At 36.4% G+C, this 14,707-nt stretch overlaps 1 protein-coding gene across 1 annotated transcript in view; it reads right to left on the minus strand.

The window, feature by feature from the left end:
• The window catches only part of CCDC146 (coiled-coil domain containing 146), a 176,483-nt gene that overhangs the window by 134,368 nt on the left and 27,408 nt on the right, over positions 1–14,707 (minus strand). Inside the window, exon 2 of the mRNA XM_025378737.1 lies at positions 5,915–6,081. Within this exon, the coding sequence (XP_025234522.1) occupies positions 5,915–6,070 (156 nt within the window). The 5' untranslated portion in view covers positions 6,071–6,081. The remainder of the gene's footprint in view (positions 1–5,914; positions 6,082–14,707) is intronic.

Genomic DNA, 14,707 nt, shown 5'->3' on the forward strand with positions numbered 1-14,707 from the left:
GATTTGCTCACCTCGGCCTCCCAAAGTGCTGGATTACAGGCATGAGCCACTGCGCCCAGCCCCAAGCATCACTTTGAACATTCATCCCAAGGAGTGAATTAACACAGTGTAGTTCCTGCCCTGTTAGGTCTTACTGCTTAATGTGATCATAATGTCAGTGGGGAACTCTAAAATTTTCTTTTTCTTCTTAAAAATAAAGGGATACGTGTGCAGAACATGCAGGTTTGTTCCATAGGTCTATGTGTGCCATGGTGGTTTGCTGCACTTATTGACCTACCCTCTAATTTCCCTCCCCTAAGCCCCCAACCCCCCAACAGGCCCTGGTGTGTGTTGTTCCCCTCTCTGTGTCCATGTATTCTCAATGGGACTCCACATTTTCTATGCAAAATATTTTATGACGATTAGTCAATAAATATCTGTTAATAACTAAGCCCCAAGTGATGTGGTAAGAGTTGAGAGGTTGGAGAAACCCCTGTGAGCTGGCTACTCAGGCAGTTCCTTGAAGGACATGAGATTTGAGCCAGGATCTCAAAGGTTAGGAACAGACTCAGGGGTTGCAAAGTGCAGTCTATGCAAGCATTTTGTTTGGTGTTTTAGTATGAATGGCATAGCCTTAAAAGCAATGGAGGCAATGTGACTAGGCAGATTGGTGGATAGCCATGATCTTACATCATGTATTTTGAATTTATGCCAGTTTCCTTAGACATCTGAAGTTATTCTTTCTAAATGTGGGAGAGTCCCTGATGAGGGGAACAACAAAGAGTAGATCCCGAGAATCTAAGTGAATGACTACATTGTAAAAGTAGTTTGGGTATAAATTGCAGAGGCCTGTGACTGTCTTACTGAACACATTCTTCAGGCAATATGAGACGAGAGCATGACACCCATGCATGGCAACTTGGCAGGCCTGGGCCAACTGTGCAAATAGCATTAGTAACGAATGCTGTAAGCAGCTTCTGCGTTTTCCAAGGTTATGCCAAGCACCTGGACCCTTGGAAGTGGATTTCTGACTGCTTTCCTTCAGTCGTCATCTGCATTTTTGCCATTTTTGCAGATACAGTTTCTGTTTAGACAACCGAAGGAAGACAAAGTAGGTTAGAGGACAAAGACAACTGAAGGAAGACAAAGTAGGTTACACACAGTAGGTTAAAAACTTGTGAGACCCATGGATTTTCGAAGAATCCTAAAAGGATTATAAAGCTACAGATGCCAATTAAGAACAATATCTTAGTGGTGGTGTTATGGAAATAAAGTTTTCTGAAGCCAATAATTCTGAATATTCCCAAAGTTTGCAATTTATCGCTTGTTTGAGGAGTTCTCAGGCAGTAAAATTGCTGATATTGATACTACCCAAAAGGGTAGGTAGCACAGTTGTTTGAAACTATTATTGAAAGCTCTTGGATATAATTATCAGAGGCCTGTTATACCCAGCAATTAATAACTATAATTTGTGCATCCATGCATCCATATAATATGTATATATTCAAGAGATTCTTGAAATATTTATTAAATTGTTAGATTGAGGATCAATATGCATGAGAAGTTATCCTAAGTTAATTTTGCAAAACAAACCTTTATCTTTAGCTTAGAAAACCTTGAAGATAATTTTTACTATTAGCATAACTTTCGCTACAAATAAACTCAAGTTGTTGTGATTTTTACTGTTATGGCTTTATAAATTGGTCTTAAGGTCTCTCTATGAAGAGTGGCCATAAGCCAAGATAGCTGCTCTTTAGAAGAGCCCTGATGGACAGGGCGTCAGGTTCCTGTGTGTCAGTCATGTGAGACACAATGACAACAATGAAAAGGTGAAATCAAACGCATGAAACAGAAGAAATTTATTACTTACAGATCTGACAGCTTAGGGGTGCTGATGGGGAGCGCAGATAAGTCTGGAGGTGGCAGGGAGCTCAGCAGTGGGTGGGGAGTGAGAGAGCAGCTGTGGAACCTCACCTTTATTAAGGTATATGGGTATTATCACTCTGGTCTTCTCACAGGAGTTGTGGATTGGCTGATTTAAGGAAAACACGCCAGAAGGGGGAAACTTATTTATATGACTCTGGTGTTGACCATTAAGTTTATTATGGTTAGCAGCTGTGGGGTGTTTTGGGTTTGGGATTAGCAGGATGAGAAACAAGTGGGCTATATCTCAACCACGTGGGGATGAGTTATTTTAACTAGTACAAAGATTGGGTATGATTGGGTTTCAAACAACTTATGTCAGACCTAAGAATGCATGAGTTTATATCATAAGTGTATGTTGATTCAATGTCTTTGGTAGCTACTGCTGTATCAAACAAATTTATGACACAAGTTTAGCTTTATTTTTGATTTGATTATTAAAGGTAGTGGTGAAGTAGAAATCCTAATGCAAAGTTGGACATATGATGGATTTTAACAGAAACGTGAACCCTTCACTTGAAATATTAAGATTAGAGGAAGGAAATCATGGTTTTAAAAATATAAAGATAAGCATTTCTTTTTCTCCATAGCCTTGCCAGCATCCGTTGTTTTTGACTTTTTAATAATAGCCATTTTGACTGGTGTGAGATAATATCTCATTGTGGTTTTGACTTGTGTTTCTCTGATAGTGATGCTGAGCATTTTTTCCTACTTTTGTTGGCCACATGTATGTCTTCTTTTAAGAAATGTCTATCCATGTCCTTTGTCCTTTTTTTAAATGGGGTTATTTGTTTTTTGCTTGTTGATTTGTCTAAGTTCCTTATAGATTCCAGATATCAGACCTTTGTCAGATGCATAGTTTGCAAATATTTTCTCCCATTCTATAGTCTGTTTACTCTGTTGATAGTTTCTTTTACTGTGAAGAGGCTCTTTAGTTTAGTTCAGCCACTGTGGAAAGCAGTTTGGAGATTTCTCAAATAACTTAGAGCTACCATTCAACCCAACAATCCCATTACTGGGTATAAAACCAAAGGAAAATAGATCGTTATACCAAAAAGACACATGCACTCATACATTCATTCATCACCACACTATTAATAACAAAGATGTGGAATTAATCTAGCTGCCCATCAGTGGTGGATTGGATAAAGAAAGTGTGTTTTATATATATATATATATGCCACGGAATACTATGCAACCATATAGGAGGATGAAATCATGTCCTTCACAGAGACGTAGAAGGAGCTGGAGACCATAATCCTGAGTGAATTAATGCAGGAAAAGAAAACCAGACACTGCATATTCTCATTTATAAGTAGGAGCTATACATTGAGCACACATGGATATAAACATGAGAATAACAGACACTGCAGACTACTAGAGAGTGGAGGGAGGAAGGGGAGTACGGGTTGAAAAACTACCTACCAGGTACTATGCTTACCACCTGAATGCAATATGCCAATGTACCAAACCTGCACATGTATGCCCTGTATCTCAAAAGTAAGATTTAAAAATATATAAAGATAGATGTAGAAATAGATTTAAATTTGTGTGGATATAAATATTCATAAATCTATTTTCTAGCTCTGTCCACTGACAGGGGCTAGAAGCTATGACATTCTAGGAGCAATGACCATACTCAGCATTAATATCTTAGTTTCCAAATATCATTCTCCAGTAAAAGGAACTAGGGATCCTCGAAGAAATGACTGGAGCAAAGAAAATACAAGATGAGCCCAGAACACATTCTTGTGCCAGAAAGGAAGTGCAGAAGGAATCACAGGAGCATATCAGAAGGACAAGTAAGCCTACCTGAAGGGTGTACACTGGCCAAATGTGGGACAATCAGAGCATGAAAAGGAATGACAGTGAGAAACCATAAGTCCACACTGATAAACAGATGAAAAAATAAGGAAAGAAGAGAAAGTTCTTCCTCATAGTAGAAAGCCACCTAACAAATATAGAAGAAATGATGGAATTAGAAAATCACCATTTGACAATCATCATAACAAAAGTTGATTTGGGTAAGTATCACCAATAAATCCCAAGCTAGTAGGTAAAAATGTTAAGAGGAGTAAGACAACTACATAGTCTCAGAGTATCTCTTCTTGAGGTGCTTATTAATTTCAAACAGAAAAATAAATAAATAAAAGAGAAATCTGGAAGTCACCACCTTAACCAAGTGATCAAGATGAACAAGTCTAGCAGTGGGACAAGGCATATCATGTGTTCCCGGTAGAAGACACTTGAGAAGAATACAACATTGTGTCTTTATATTTTCACCAAAAATACATAACTTGAATCTAATAATGAGAAAATGGGAAAAATCCAAATTGAAAAAAAAATCACAAAATAAACAACCTCTTCTCTTCAAAGTGTCAATATCATGAAAGCTAAAGAAATCCTGAAGAATTGTTCCAGATTAAAGGAGACTAAAGAGATGACTACTGAATGCAATACATAATCTGGAATTTTCTTTTGCTATAAAGAACATTATTGGGACAACTGGCAAGACCTGAATAAGTTATGTAGATTAGAAAATGGTATTATATCAGTGTTAATTTCCTGATATTATTGTATTATGATTAAGAGAATGAATATATTTTTAGGAAACACAGTGATGCATTTAGGTGTAAAGGGGCATCGTGTCTTCAGAGAGAGAGAAAGAGAGAGGTTGAGAGAACAAGAAGATAGAAAGAAAAGGATAAAGCAAATGTGGTAAGATGTTAACATCTGAGAAATCTGGGTTTAAGTTCCAAAGTAACTATGGAAATTCTTTGCACTATTCTTGCAACTGTCCTGTATATCTGAAATTATGTCAAAATAAAAGAAAAAGTCAAAACTGTAGAAAAAGTGAACAATTTAGTAATTTAGATCCTGTACACACATATATAACACTATTTTTTCTTTTCTTTTTTTTTTTTTGAGAAGGAGTCTTGTTCTGTCACTCAGGCTGGAGTGCGGTGGCGCTATTTCGGCTCACTGCAAGCTCTGCCTCCCAGGTTCACCCCATTCTCCTGCCTCAGCCTACTAAGTAGCTGGGACTACAGGCGCCAGCCACCCAGCCCGGCAAATTTTTTGTATTTTTACTAGAGACGGGGTTTCACTGTGTTAGCCAGGATGGTCTCGATCTCCTGACCTCGTGATCCACCCGCCTCAGGCTCCCAAAGTGCTGGGATTACAGCACTATTATTTTAAAATAATAAATAGTGGGATTATTTTAAAAATTACTTTTTTATTGCATTCTGTTCCAATTTGGTTTTGCTTGTCGGTTTTGAATAAATTCTGTTTTTGCTTTAAGACTTTTTAAACTTATTTTTTTACTATGACTATCAAATTTCTTAGAATGTTTTATTCAGTTATATAAAGTTTGTCATCTGAAATTCCAATGTCCTTTAAATCATTTTCTAAAGTATAGCTGTCAGGCATGACCAGGTAACAGTTGAATATGTAGTCAGCCATTACTTTAAAAAAAAAAAAAAAAAAAACCCTCCCCATATATGGGTATTTCCTAAATGTTCATCTTGCTTTTTAAAGTTCACATAATGAGAATATATAATTCATCATATTCCCCTTTTTGCTTATTTGCTGATAGAAAACAGCAGATTTCAGTGCTCCATTGCAGTAACTATAGTTAGTTAGGTAAGTATATATTCTTTCTATCATATGACAAGATCTTTTCATTGTATGGAAGTAAATGTAGTATATGCAATAATAAAAGAAATCTTCATTTCATGTACCAACCCAAGAAATGTATGTAACTGACTGAATATATATGCTAATACTTATGCTACGAAAGTATCAGAACCTACACTACTGCATTGGCTCAGAATTACCTGATAAATTTTTGGAAGTAAAGGCAGGGACCATTTTGTTTTAGTGTATCAAGTTGTAAATATCACCTACAGGATATATGTAATAAAGAATTTTGATAATGATATTGGCTTCATTTGAATTTTTAAGTACATGTTGAGTTGGGTTTTACTGTAGTAACATATAAAGAAAAATATACCTCATGCAGAAAAATGAAAGCTGGAGTTTCAGATAAATCAACAAACCGCTCATCTTGAATGTTAATTGTGGGCACTATGGCATAAATGGGCTCTTGATCCTTTTCATCTTTCTCCTCTTCCTCTTCTTTTTCTGTGTCTGTGCTACTGTCTTCCATTTTTCACGATTCTAAAATAAAATTAATCCATATGTGGCTATTTAGCAGTGTCTTCACTTAAAAAGTAAAATTAATGGAAAATAATAAAAATAAACAAAAAACGGAATAAGCTATTCTTCAATGAAACTACAAATCAGGAAAGTTAGCTATAATCTCATTGTAAAAGACTGCTTTTTTGCAAAGATACTCTCTACTGTTGCATTCAAATCAATCATTCTTATTTTTAAAAGTATGCTACTGTTGCAATAATTGGAAAATAAAATATATATGAATTATAATGAGAATGCAAGTCAGTATCAGCCTAGATATTTATGCAACAAGAAGTCAGAAACCTCTCCAGCTATCCTATTATCAGAAAGCAAAGTGTGCTTTCTGATACCTCTATAATCTATACCTTGTACATATTTCTGTAGAAAAGTGCTTAAAATACTGTATTGTAATTTACTATTTTTCATATTATCTACCTTATTGGACTTCTTAGAACAGAAATTATATTCTTATTTACCCATATACCTTCAACACCTCACAAATAACATACTTAGAATGTGTGCTAAAAATAATTGCCAATGGGACAAAGAAGTTCTGCTATTCTTCTAATGTTCAAAGAATATTACAATTGCAAATAGTTTACTTGAATTTTCAGAAATAAAATGCTTAATACTAAATCAATGCAGTAACAATAATTCATTCACTTCTTATTGGAAAGTTAGTTTGTCCAAAACCAAAGTCCCACAGGAGCAAAACTGAGGTTCTTCTGTAATTGCTGTGGGCAACTGCTAACACCAGCTTCAGAAATTTTTCTTCCTCAAATCATATTGGCAGGGTGACCTACATAATTTGCAGGACCCAGTACAAAAAAACAACTGTGGGATTCCTTGTCAAAATGTCAGAAAAATGTCCTCTGAAAGTTACTAATATATAAAAAGTCTTCCCTTTAAAAATATTTTATTACTTATAAAATGTGATGGGGTAATAGCAATACATGAATAGCAACAAAAACTAAGTGAATAGCAATGAATCCTAAGAAAATATTTTTGATGTCACAATTTTATATAATAAAATAACAATAATATCTTGATTGATCATAAGATTTTTCTGGCTCACTTTTCTGCAAATTAATTTACTAGATCATCAAAATTTATACTCATTATAATTTCATTTTTAATTGATCAAACTGAAAGTGATGTGAGTTGCTCTTGGGAAATGCAAGATCATACGTAATTTTTGGCAATTTTTAATTTGAGAAGAATCTTTCTGCTCATGCATCTTTCACTGAAGTTTATAAGAATATTTATAGGCTGTGATAACATTTAGATAAATTTCTGATAAATCATTTCAAAATATAACCGTTTGAGCTGATGATTCTTATAGAACAAGTTTCTAAAAAGATTTAACTCTTTCTAAAAACCAGCTTCCTCTGTGAATTTAATTTTAAATGTAAATTTATTCAACATTCATTTTAATGTGTCCTCTAACAATTTTGGTAACTTCTGGAAGTTGTGCAATAATCCAAAAGTGGCTTTATATTTTGTATAAAACACCTGCTTATATGCATTCTATTGTTGTATGTTCCATTACAAAGAAAAAATAAAATTAAAAATGGTCTTTCTTGTTCATACTTCATTTATTCAAAGCTTTATAAGCTTTATTCAAGCTTAGAAAAGTATTATTTTCTGTCACATGCAATCATCTTTAATTTCAATTCCTAAACTTATGGATATTTGATTTGCAATATTATAGCAGTTTTCAAAACTGGAGATTTTAAACTCTCTGAATAATTCTAATAACTCCTTGACATGTTTTATTGCAATGTCTGTGTGTTTGCTTTTATTTTGTAATATTTTACTAAAAAAGTTTTCTGCATGAGTGCCAATAGTTTCTTTCCTTATTATATGTGCAAATACCACAGGGACAGGTGCTAGGGACCAGCCTTCCATGGTAGGTTCTAGAACTGTCCCCATGCAGAGCCTCTTCTTTCTCCTGAGGCCATCACTGATGTAGCTGTCCCTATTACTTTTGCTGTCATGTTGCTTCTGCTGCTATTGCTGCCATTGCTTTTGCCAACGTGCACTCAAGTGCTGGCCTGGCTGCCTTGAGACTCTGTGATGCCTCAAATTGCTCTGATGCATGCTTTTGAGCACCAGGCCACAGGCCTATTTGCTTGGCACCCACACCCTCTGCCGCAGCCACTGATACAGGCCTGCGCGTGTGCACACTGTTTCCTGGCCTATCTGTGCTGCTCATGTGAATGTGCGATTGTCCCAACAGACTTTATTTACAAAACTCAAGCTCAAAAATAAAATTTTAAGTATTTAAAAATGGTGACAGCAGAGCATTAAAACAAGTGCAGGGCTCTTCTGAGAGCAGATCTTTGTGTGACTATGTAGGTCATACATCTATGAAGCTGAAGCCGGCCCTGTATATTAGCCATTGATTTGGCCATGTATTCAAGTAGATCCACAGAAGTTTCTAAAAGAACTCTGTCTTAGTCAGCAAGGCCTCCGTTGACCCACTTTGGTGACATTGGGATGACTGCCCTTCTGGAGAGAGAGCGGGTAAAATGCCTCCATTGTATAAGAGAATGCCAATATCATCAGCAGCTCTTTTTGATCTCAGAAATACATGAATCTTCACTAAATCAACAGAATATTATACTTACACTCTTCTCTTGCCAGAGAAGATAACTGCAATTGTAAGATGCTTTTGAAAGATGCATGAACTGCTTTGAAAGATGCTTTTAAGGTCTGAATCTTCTGCTGAATATGTATCCTTTCTCATGTCTATCTTATTGGATTGGCTCTTTCTTGATGACATTGATCCTCACTCTAAAACATGGAAAGCATGTTCTATCATATGAAGCCAGAAGGCTTGGTAGGTTCTGGGTTCTTGAATGTGTTAGTCAGGTGGTCACAGACATATCATTTATTCATTAAATGTACTCCTCTCTAAAACGGGGTAAAATTAGTAAAACAAAACAACAACTAATTTTTATGTTTCAAAAAGATGTGCAGATTAAACATGATAATGCCTCTGGACTTGAGCTTCTACTCTGCTGTCTCTAATTTTCTGCCACAGCCGTAAATTATACATGTACTTGTTTTCCTCTTCCTGCTGCTACAACAATACTTCATAGGTGGTAACATACACTTCCAACAGGAGGCTCCAAATATCTGATTGTCTGTTGTTATGTGATGTTAATAGCCAGTGGTATCATTTGACTTCCCTTCCTTTAACACACGTTTGCTTTTTTCAATGCCCTACAGTGTTTTTTAAAATAACTATTATTATTATGACATTACAATACTTTATATTTGCTAAGTAATCACAGTTTATTGCTTAAATCTTCAAGCAGCTAAAATGGCTATATATTTAAATTTGTTTTATGAATAAACTAAAATATGTATACTCAATCCTTTCATGGATATTAAATGTGAATGAATATCCCAGAAAAATATTTCCTTCAGAACATTAGGCTATATCTTATTTTTAACCTTTTTATTAAGAAGTGTTTCAAAGGCCGGGCATGGTGACTCCTGCCTGTAATCTCAGCACTTTGGGAGACGGAAGCAGGTGGATTACCTGAGGTCAGGAGTTCAAGACTAGCCTGACCAACATGGTGAAACCCCATCTCTACTAAAAATACCAAAAAAATTAGCCAGGCGTGGTGGTGTGTGCCTGTAATCCCAGCTACTTGGGAGGCTGAGGCAGGAGAATCACTTGAACTCCGTGGGTGGTGGTTGCAGTGAGCTGAGATCATGTCATTGTACTCCAGCCTGGGAGACACAGTGAGGCTCTTTCAGAAAGAAAGGAAAGAAAGAAAGAAAGAAAAAGAAAGAAAGAAAGAAAGAAAGAAAGAAAGAAAGAAAGAAAGAAAGAGAAAGAAAGAAAGGAAGGAAGAAAGGAAGAAAGGAAGAAAGGAAAGGAGGAAAGGAGGAAAGGAGGAAAGGAGGAAAGGAGGAAAGCAGGAAAGGAGGAAAGAAGGAAAGAAAGAAAGAAAGAAAAAGAAAGAAAGAAAGAAAGAAAGAAAGAAAGAAAGAAAGAAAGAAAGAAAGAAAGAAAGGAAGGAAGGAAGGAAGGAAGGAAGGAAGGAAGGAAGGAAAAAGTGTTTCAAATATAAACAAAAGTAGATTAGTACAATGAATCCTCAAGTACCCATTAATCAGCTTCGACAAATATCAATTCATGAGCAATTTTATCTATAACCCTTCCACTTCCCCTCTGAACTCTCTAGATTATTTTGAAGCAAAACTTAGACATTTAGACTTAATAATATATCCTAAAGAACTTTATAGGAATATACAGAGATAGACCTCGTTCCTTTTCATAGCTGCATAGCACTCCTTTGCATAGATGCACCATAGGTTACTCAATTTCCATAAACATACAGAATGTTTCCAATTTTCTGCTATTACAAAAGGGTTGCAAAGTATAGTACATCTATTTATTTTAAAAATCTGTATATATGTGTATTTTTTTTTAGACAGAATCTTGCTCTGTCTCCCAGGCTGGAGTGCAGTGGTGCATTCTCCACTCGCAATAACCTCTGCCTCCCAGGTTCAAGTGATTCTCCTGCCTCAGCCTCCCAAGTAGCTGGGATTACAGGCGTGTGCCACCACAGCTGGCTAATTTTTGTATTTTTAGTAGAGACGGGGTTTCACCATGTTGGCCAGGCTGGTCTCGAACTCCTGACCTCAGGTGATCCACCTGCCTTGGCCTCCCAAAGTGCCAGGATTACAGGCATGAGCCACCACTCCTGGCCTTGAAATATTTACAATAAAGATGATATTAACTTTGAAAACTTAGGTTCAGACAATTTCTCAGAGCACTGCACCTTTAAATATAATACAGCTTACCTGGGCAACAAATGATAAGTACCATGCTGAATTTGTACAAATTCCTCAGTTTGCTAAAGTTTTCAATCTCTATTATTCTGAAAACATTCTAAATATTTTAGAGCAAGTAAAGTATTTACATAGGGAAGCAACTAAAAGATACTACAAGAGAGTTCTGATCGAGATCATCAGAAAAACTTTAACCTTTAGAATAAAAATACTTAGGCATACATTTAACCAAGGACATGAAAGATCTGTACACTGGAAACTACAGAACTCCAGTGAAAGAAATTAGACATAAATAAATGGAAAGGTATCCCATGTTATGGATTAGAAGAATTAATATTGTTAAAATGGTTTTACTACACAAAGTAATCTACAGGTTCAACCTGCAATCTCTATAAAATTTCAATAGCAGTTTTTCACAGGAATAGAAAAAAATCCTAAAATTTATATGGAACCATAAAGGACCCCAAATAGCCAAACCAACTTTGAGCAAGAACAACAATGCTAGAAAAAAATCTCATATTCTGATTTCTAATTGTAGACAAAGTTAGAGTAATCAAAACAGTATGGTGCTGGCATTAAAAAAAAAAGACCAATGGAACAAAATAGAGAGCCCAGAAATGAACAAATGCATATACAGTCAAGTAATTTTGGGCATGGATGTCAAGAATGCACAACATAGTTTCTTCAATACAGGGTGTTAGGGAAATTGGATATCCACATGCCAAAGAATGAAATCAGGCCCTTGTTTTACACCACACACAAAAATTAACTCAAACTAGATTAAAGAATTAAACATGAGATCTGAAAGCATAAAACTCCTAGAAGAAAACATAGGAAAAAGGTCCTTGACATTGGTTTTAGTGATGATATTTTGGGTATGACACCAAAAGCACAGACAACAAAAGGAAAAATAAAGTGAGATGACATCCAACTAAAAAACTTCTGCACGGCAAAAGAAACAATCAACAAAATGAAAAGGCAACCTATGGAATGGTAGGAAATATTTGCAAACTATATATGTGATAAGGGGTTAACATCCAAAACACACAAGGAACTTATACAACTGAATAGCAACAACTCAAATAATCCCATTAAAAAATGGGTAATGGAGCTGAATAGACACTTTCCCAAAGAAAACATACAAATGGCCAACAAGTACATAAAAAGGTGATCAACATTACCAACCATTGGGGAAATGCAAATCAAAACCACAATAAGATATCGCCTCACACCTGTTAGGATGGCTATGATTGAAAAAACAAAAGATAATAATTGTTGATGAGTATGTGAAGAAAAAGGAACCCTTGTACACTGTTAGTGGGAATATAAGTTGGTAAAACCAATAGAAAACAGTATGAAGTTTCCTCAAAAAATTAAAAATAAACCTTCCTTATTATCCAGCAGTTCTTCTGGTTATATATCCAAATGAATTGAAATCAGGATCTCAAAGTGATATCGGCACTCCCACATTCATTTCATCACTATTTACAAAAGCTAAGATATGGAACCAACATAAATTTCCATGGACATATGAATGCACAAAGGAATTATGATATATGTATACAATGGAACATTTTACAGCCATAGAAAAAGGAAATTCTGCCATTTGCAACATCATGGATAGAAAATGAAATGTTTAGGCAGACAGAGAAATACAAGTACTGTATGATCTCACTTATATATGGAACTTAAAGTAGTCAAACTCATAGAAGCAGAGTGGGATGGTGGCCGCCAGGGACTTGGGGTAGGAGAAATTGGGGAGTAATGGTTAAAGAGTACAAAATTTTAGCTATGCAAGATAAATAAGTTTTGAAGATCTACTAGACGGCATAGTGCCTGTAGCTAACAATACTCTTTTGTATACATAAAATTACTAAGAGTAGATCTTATGATAAAACAACAACAAAAATAATAACACAGGGGTGGATAAAACTTTGGGAGGTGATAGATATGTTTATGAGATTGATGATGGTTGATGGTTTCATGGGTGTATACTTATCCCCAACCTCATTGAGATGTATACAATAAATATGTACAGTATTTTCTACATCCACCATACCTCAATAATGTGTTTTTTTAAAAAGGAAAAGATGAAGAGTGAGTAGTGACAGAAAACACAACAAAGGAAAATATTAAAAAGTCTGTGTGAATTAAAACAAAAAAACCACTAATTAATCTAATTAAATAGGCAGGAAAGGACTTAACCAGGTAACAAAGTTTAATGGATAAAACAATAAATATATGGCCGGGCATGGCGGCTTACTCCTGTAATCTCAGTACTTTGGGAGGCCGAGGCGGGCAGATCACAGGGTCAGAAGTTAGAGACCAGCCTGGCCAACATGGTGAAACCCCGTCTCTACTAAAAACACAAAAATTAGCCAGGCATGGTGGCGGGCACCTGTAATCCCAGCTACTCAGGAGGCTGAGGCGGGAGAATTGCTTGAACCTGGAAGGCAGAGGTTGCAGTGAGTCAAGATAGTGCTACTCCACTGTAGCCTGGGCAACAGAGTGAAACTCTGTCTCAAAAAAACAAAAAAACAAAAAATATCCAAAGACAGTTAATATAGGATTGCAAAGCCCATTGTATTAATATTACTATATTGCAGGCAATATGATTGAGAGCTATAAAGAAAATAATAGAATAAAATATATTCTCAGGCTACAGTGGTATAAACAGAGAATGTTTAATATAACACCTTAAATTCCTGGCATAGGAAGAACTACATAGCTGTCAGGTATGGTAATTCTAGAGACTTATATCTCCAGAACGCCTAAATCAATTAAGTAAATATTTATTGAGTTTTCCTATAAAGATAAAGACTTTACAAATATGCAAACAATGTATAATCTGAAGAGAAAGTAAGACAGGGAAAGAACTAGTTCTCTGTCACATAAGCTGAGGTAAAATAAGCACAAATAAAAAGCAACGTTCTTAGGAAAGTAGATAAGGCTGAAAAAGCAACTGGTAGCCTGGAATTTGGGACTTGAACTCTGGGCATTAGGAGCTATGGCGGAGTTGTAAAGATATTGCTGACAATGAGAAGAATACCTTGGAAAATGTGTGAATTTAGAGGCAAGGAAACAATCTGGAGGCTAGGACCCAGCCACTGTGTTATCGGTAGGAGATAGTGGTGAGCAAGACCAGACAAGGTTCCTGACCTGAGGGGACCCACAGACCGGCAGCAAGACAAGTTAATGAAAAAATCACAGACACAGGCCGGATGCGGTGGCTCACGCCTGTAATCCCAGCACTTTGGGAGGCCGAGGCGGGCGGATCACGAGGTCAGGAGATCGAGACCATCCTGGCTAACACGGTGAAACCCCGTCTCTACTAAAAATACAAAAATTAGCAGGGGCATGGTGGCAGGCACCTGTAGCCCCAGCTACTTGGGAGGCTGAGGCAGGAGGATGGCGTGAACCCGGAAGGAAGAGCTTGCAGTGCCGAGATCGCGCCACTGCACTCCAGCCTGGATGACAGAGCGAGAGACTCTGTTTAAAAAAAAAAAAAATCACAGACATAAAATTCTAAAAGTTTTAACTGAAATTGGTGCTATGATAACTTGAACCACAAAAACAGGGTGGCCACACACTGCACACTTATAGGGAGCACCACCGGCATAGCAAGTTCTGTAGAGAAGCGGCCCCCACTGGAAGGAGGCAAGGCAGTACCACGCGATGCTGTAGGAGTCTGAAAAGAAGAGGATGTGGTCTTAAGGGGATTTTAAGAGAGCAGAGGACGTGAATAAGCCAAAATAGGAAGCTTCACAAAGAATAATTAAGCAATAAACATTGCAGG

The sequence above is a fragment of the Theropithecus gelada genome, chromosome 3, assembly GCF_003255815.1.
Source record: "Theropithecus gelada isolate Dixy chromosome 3, Tgel_1.0, whole genome shotgun sequence".
Lineage (NCBI taxonomy): Eukaryota > Metazoa > Chordata > Mammalia > Primates > Cercopithecidae > Theropithecus > Theropithecus gelada.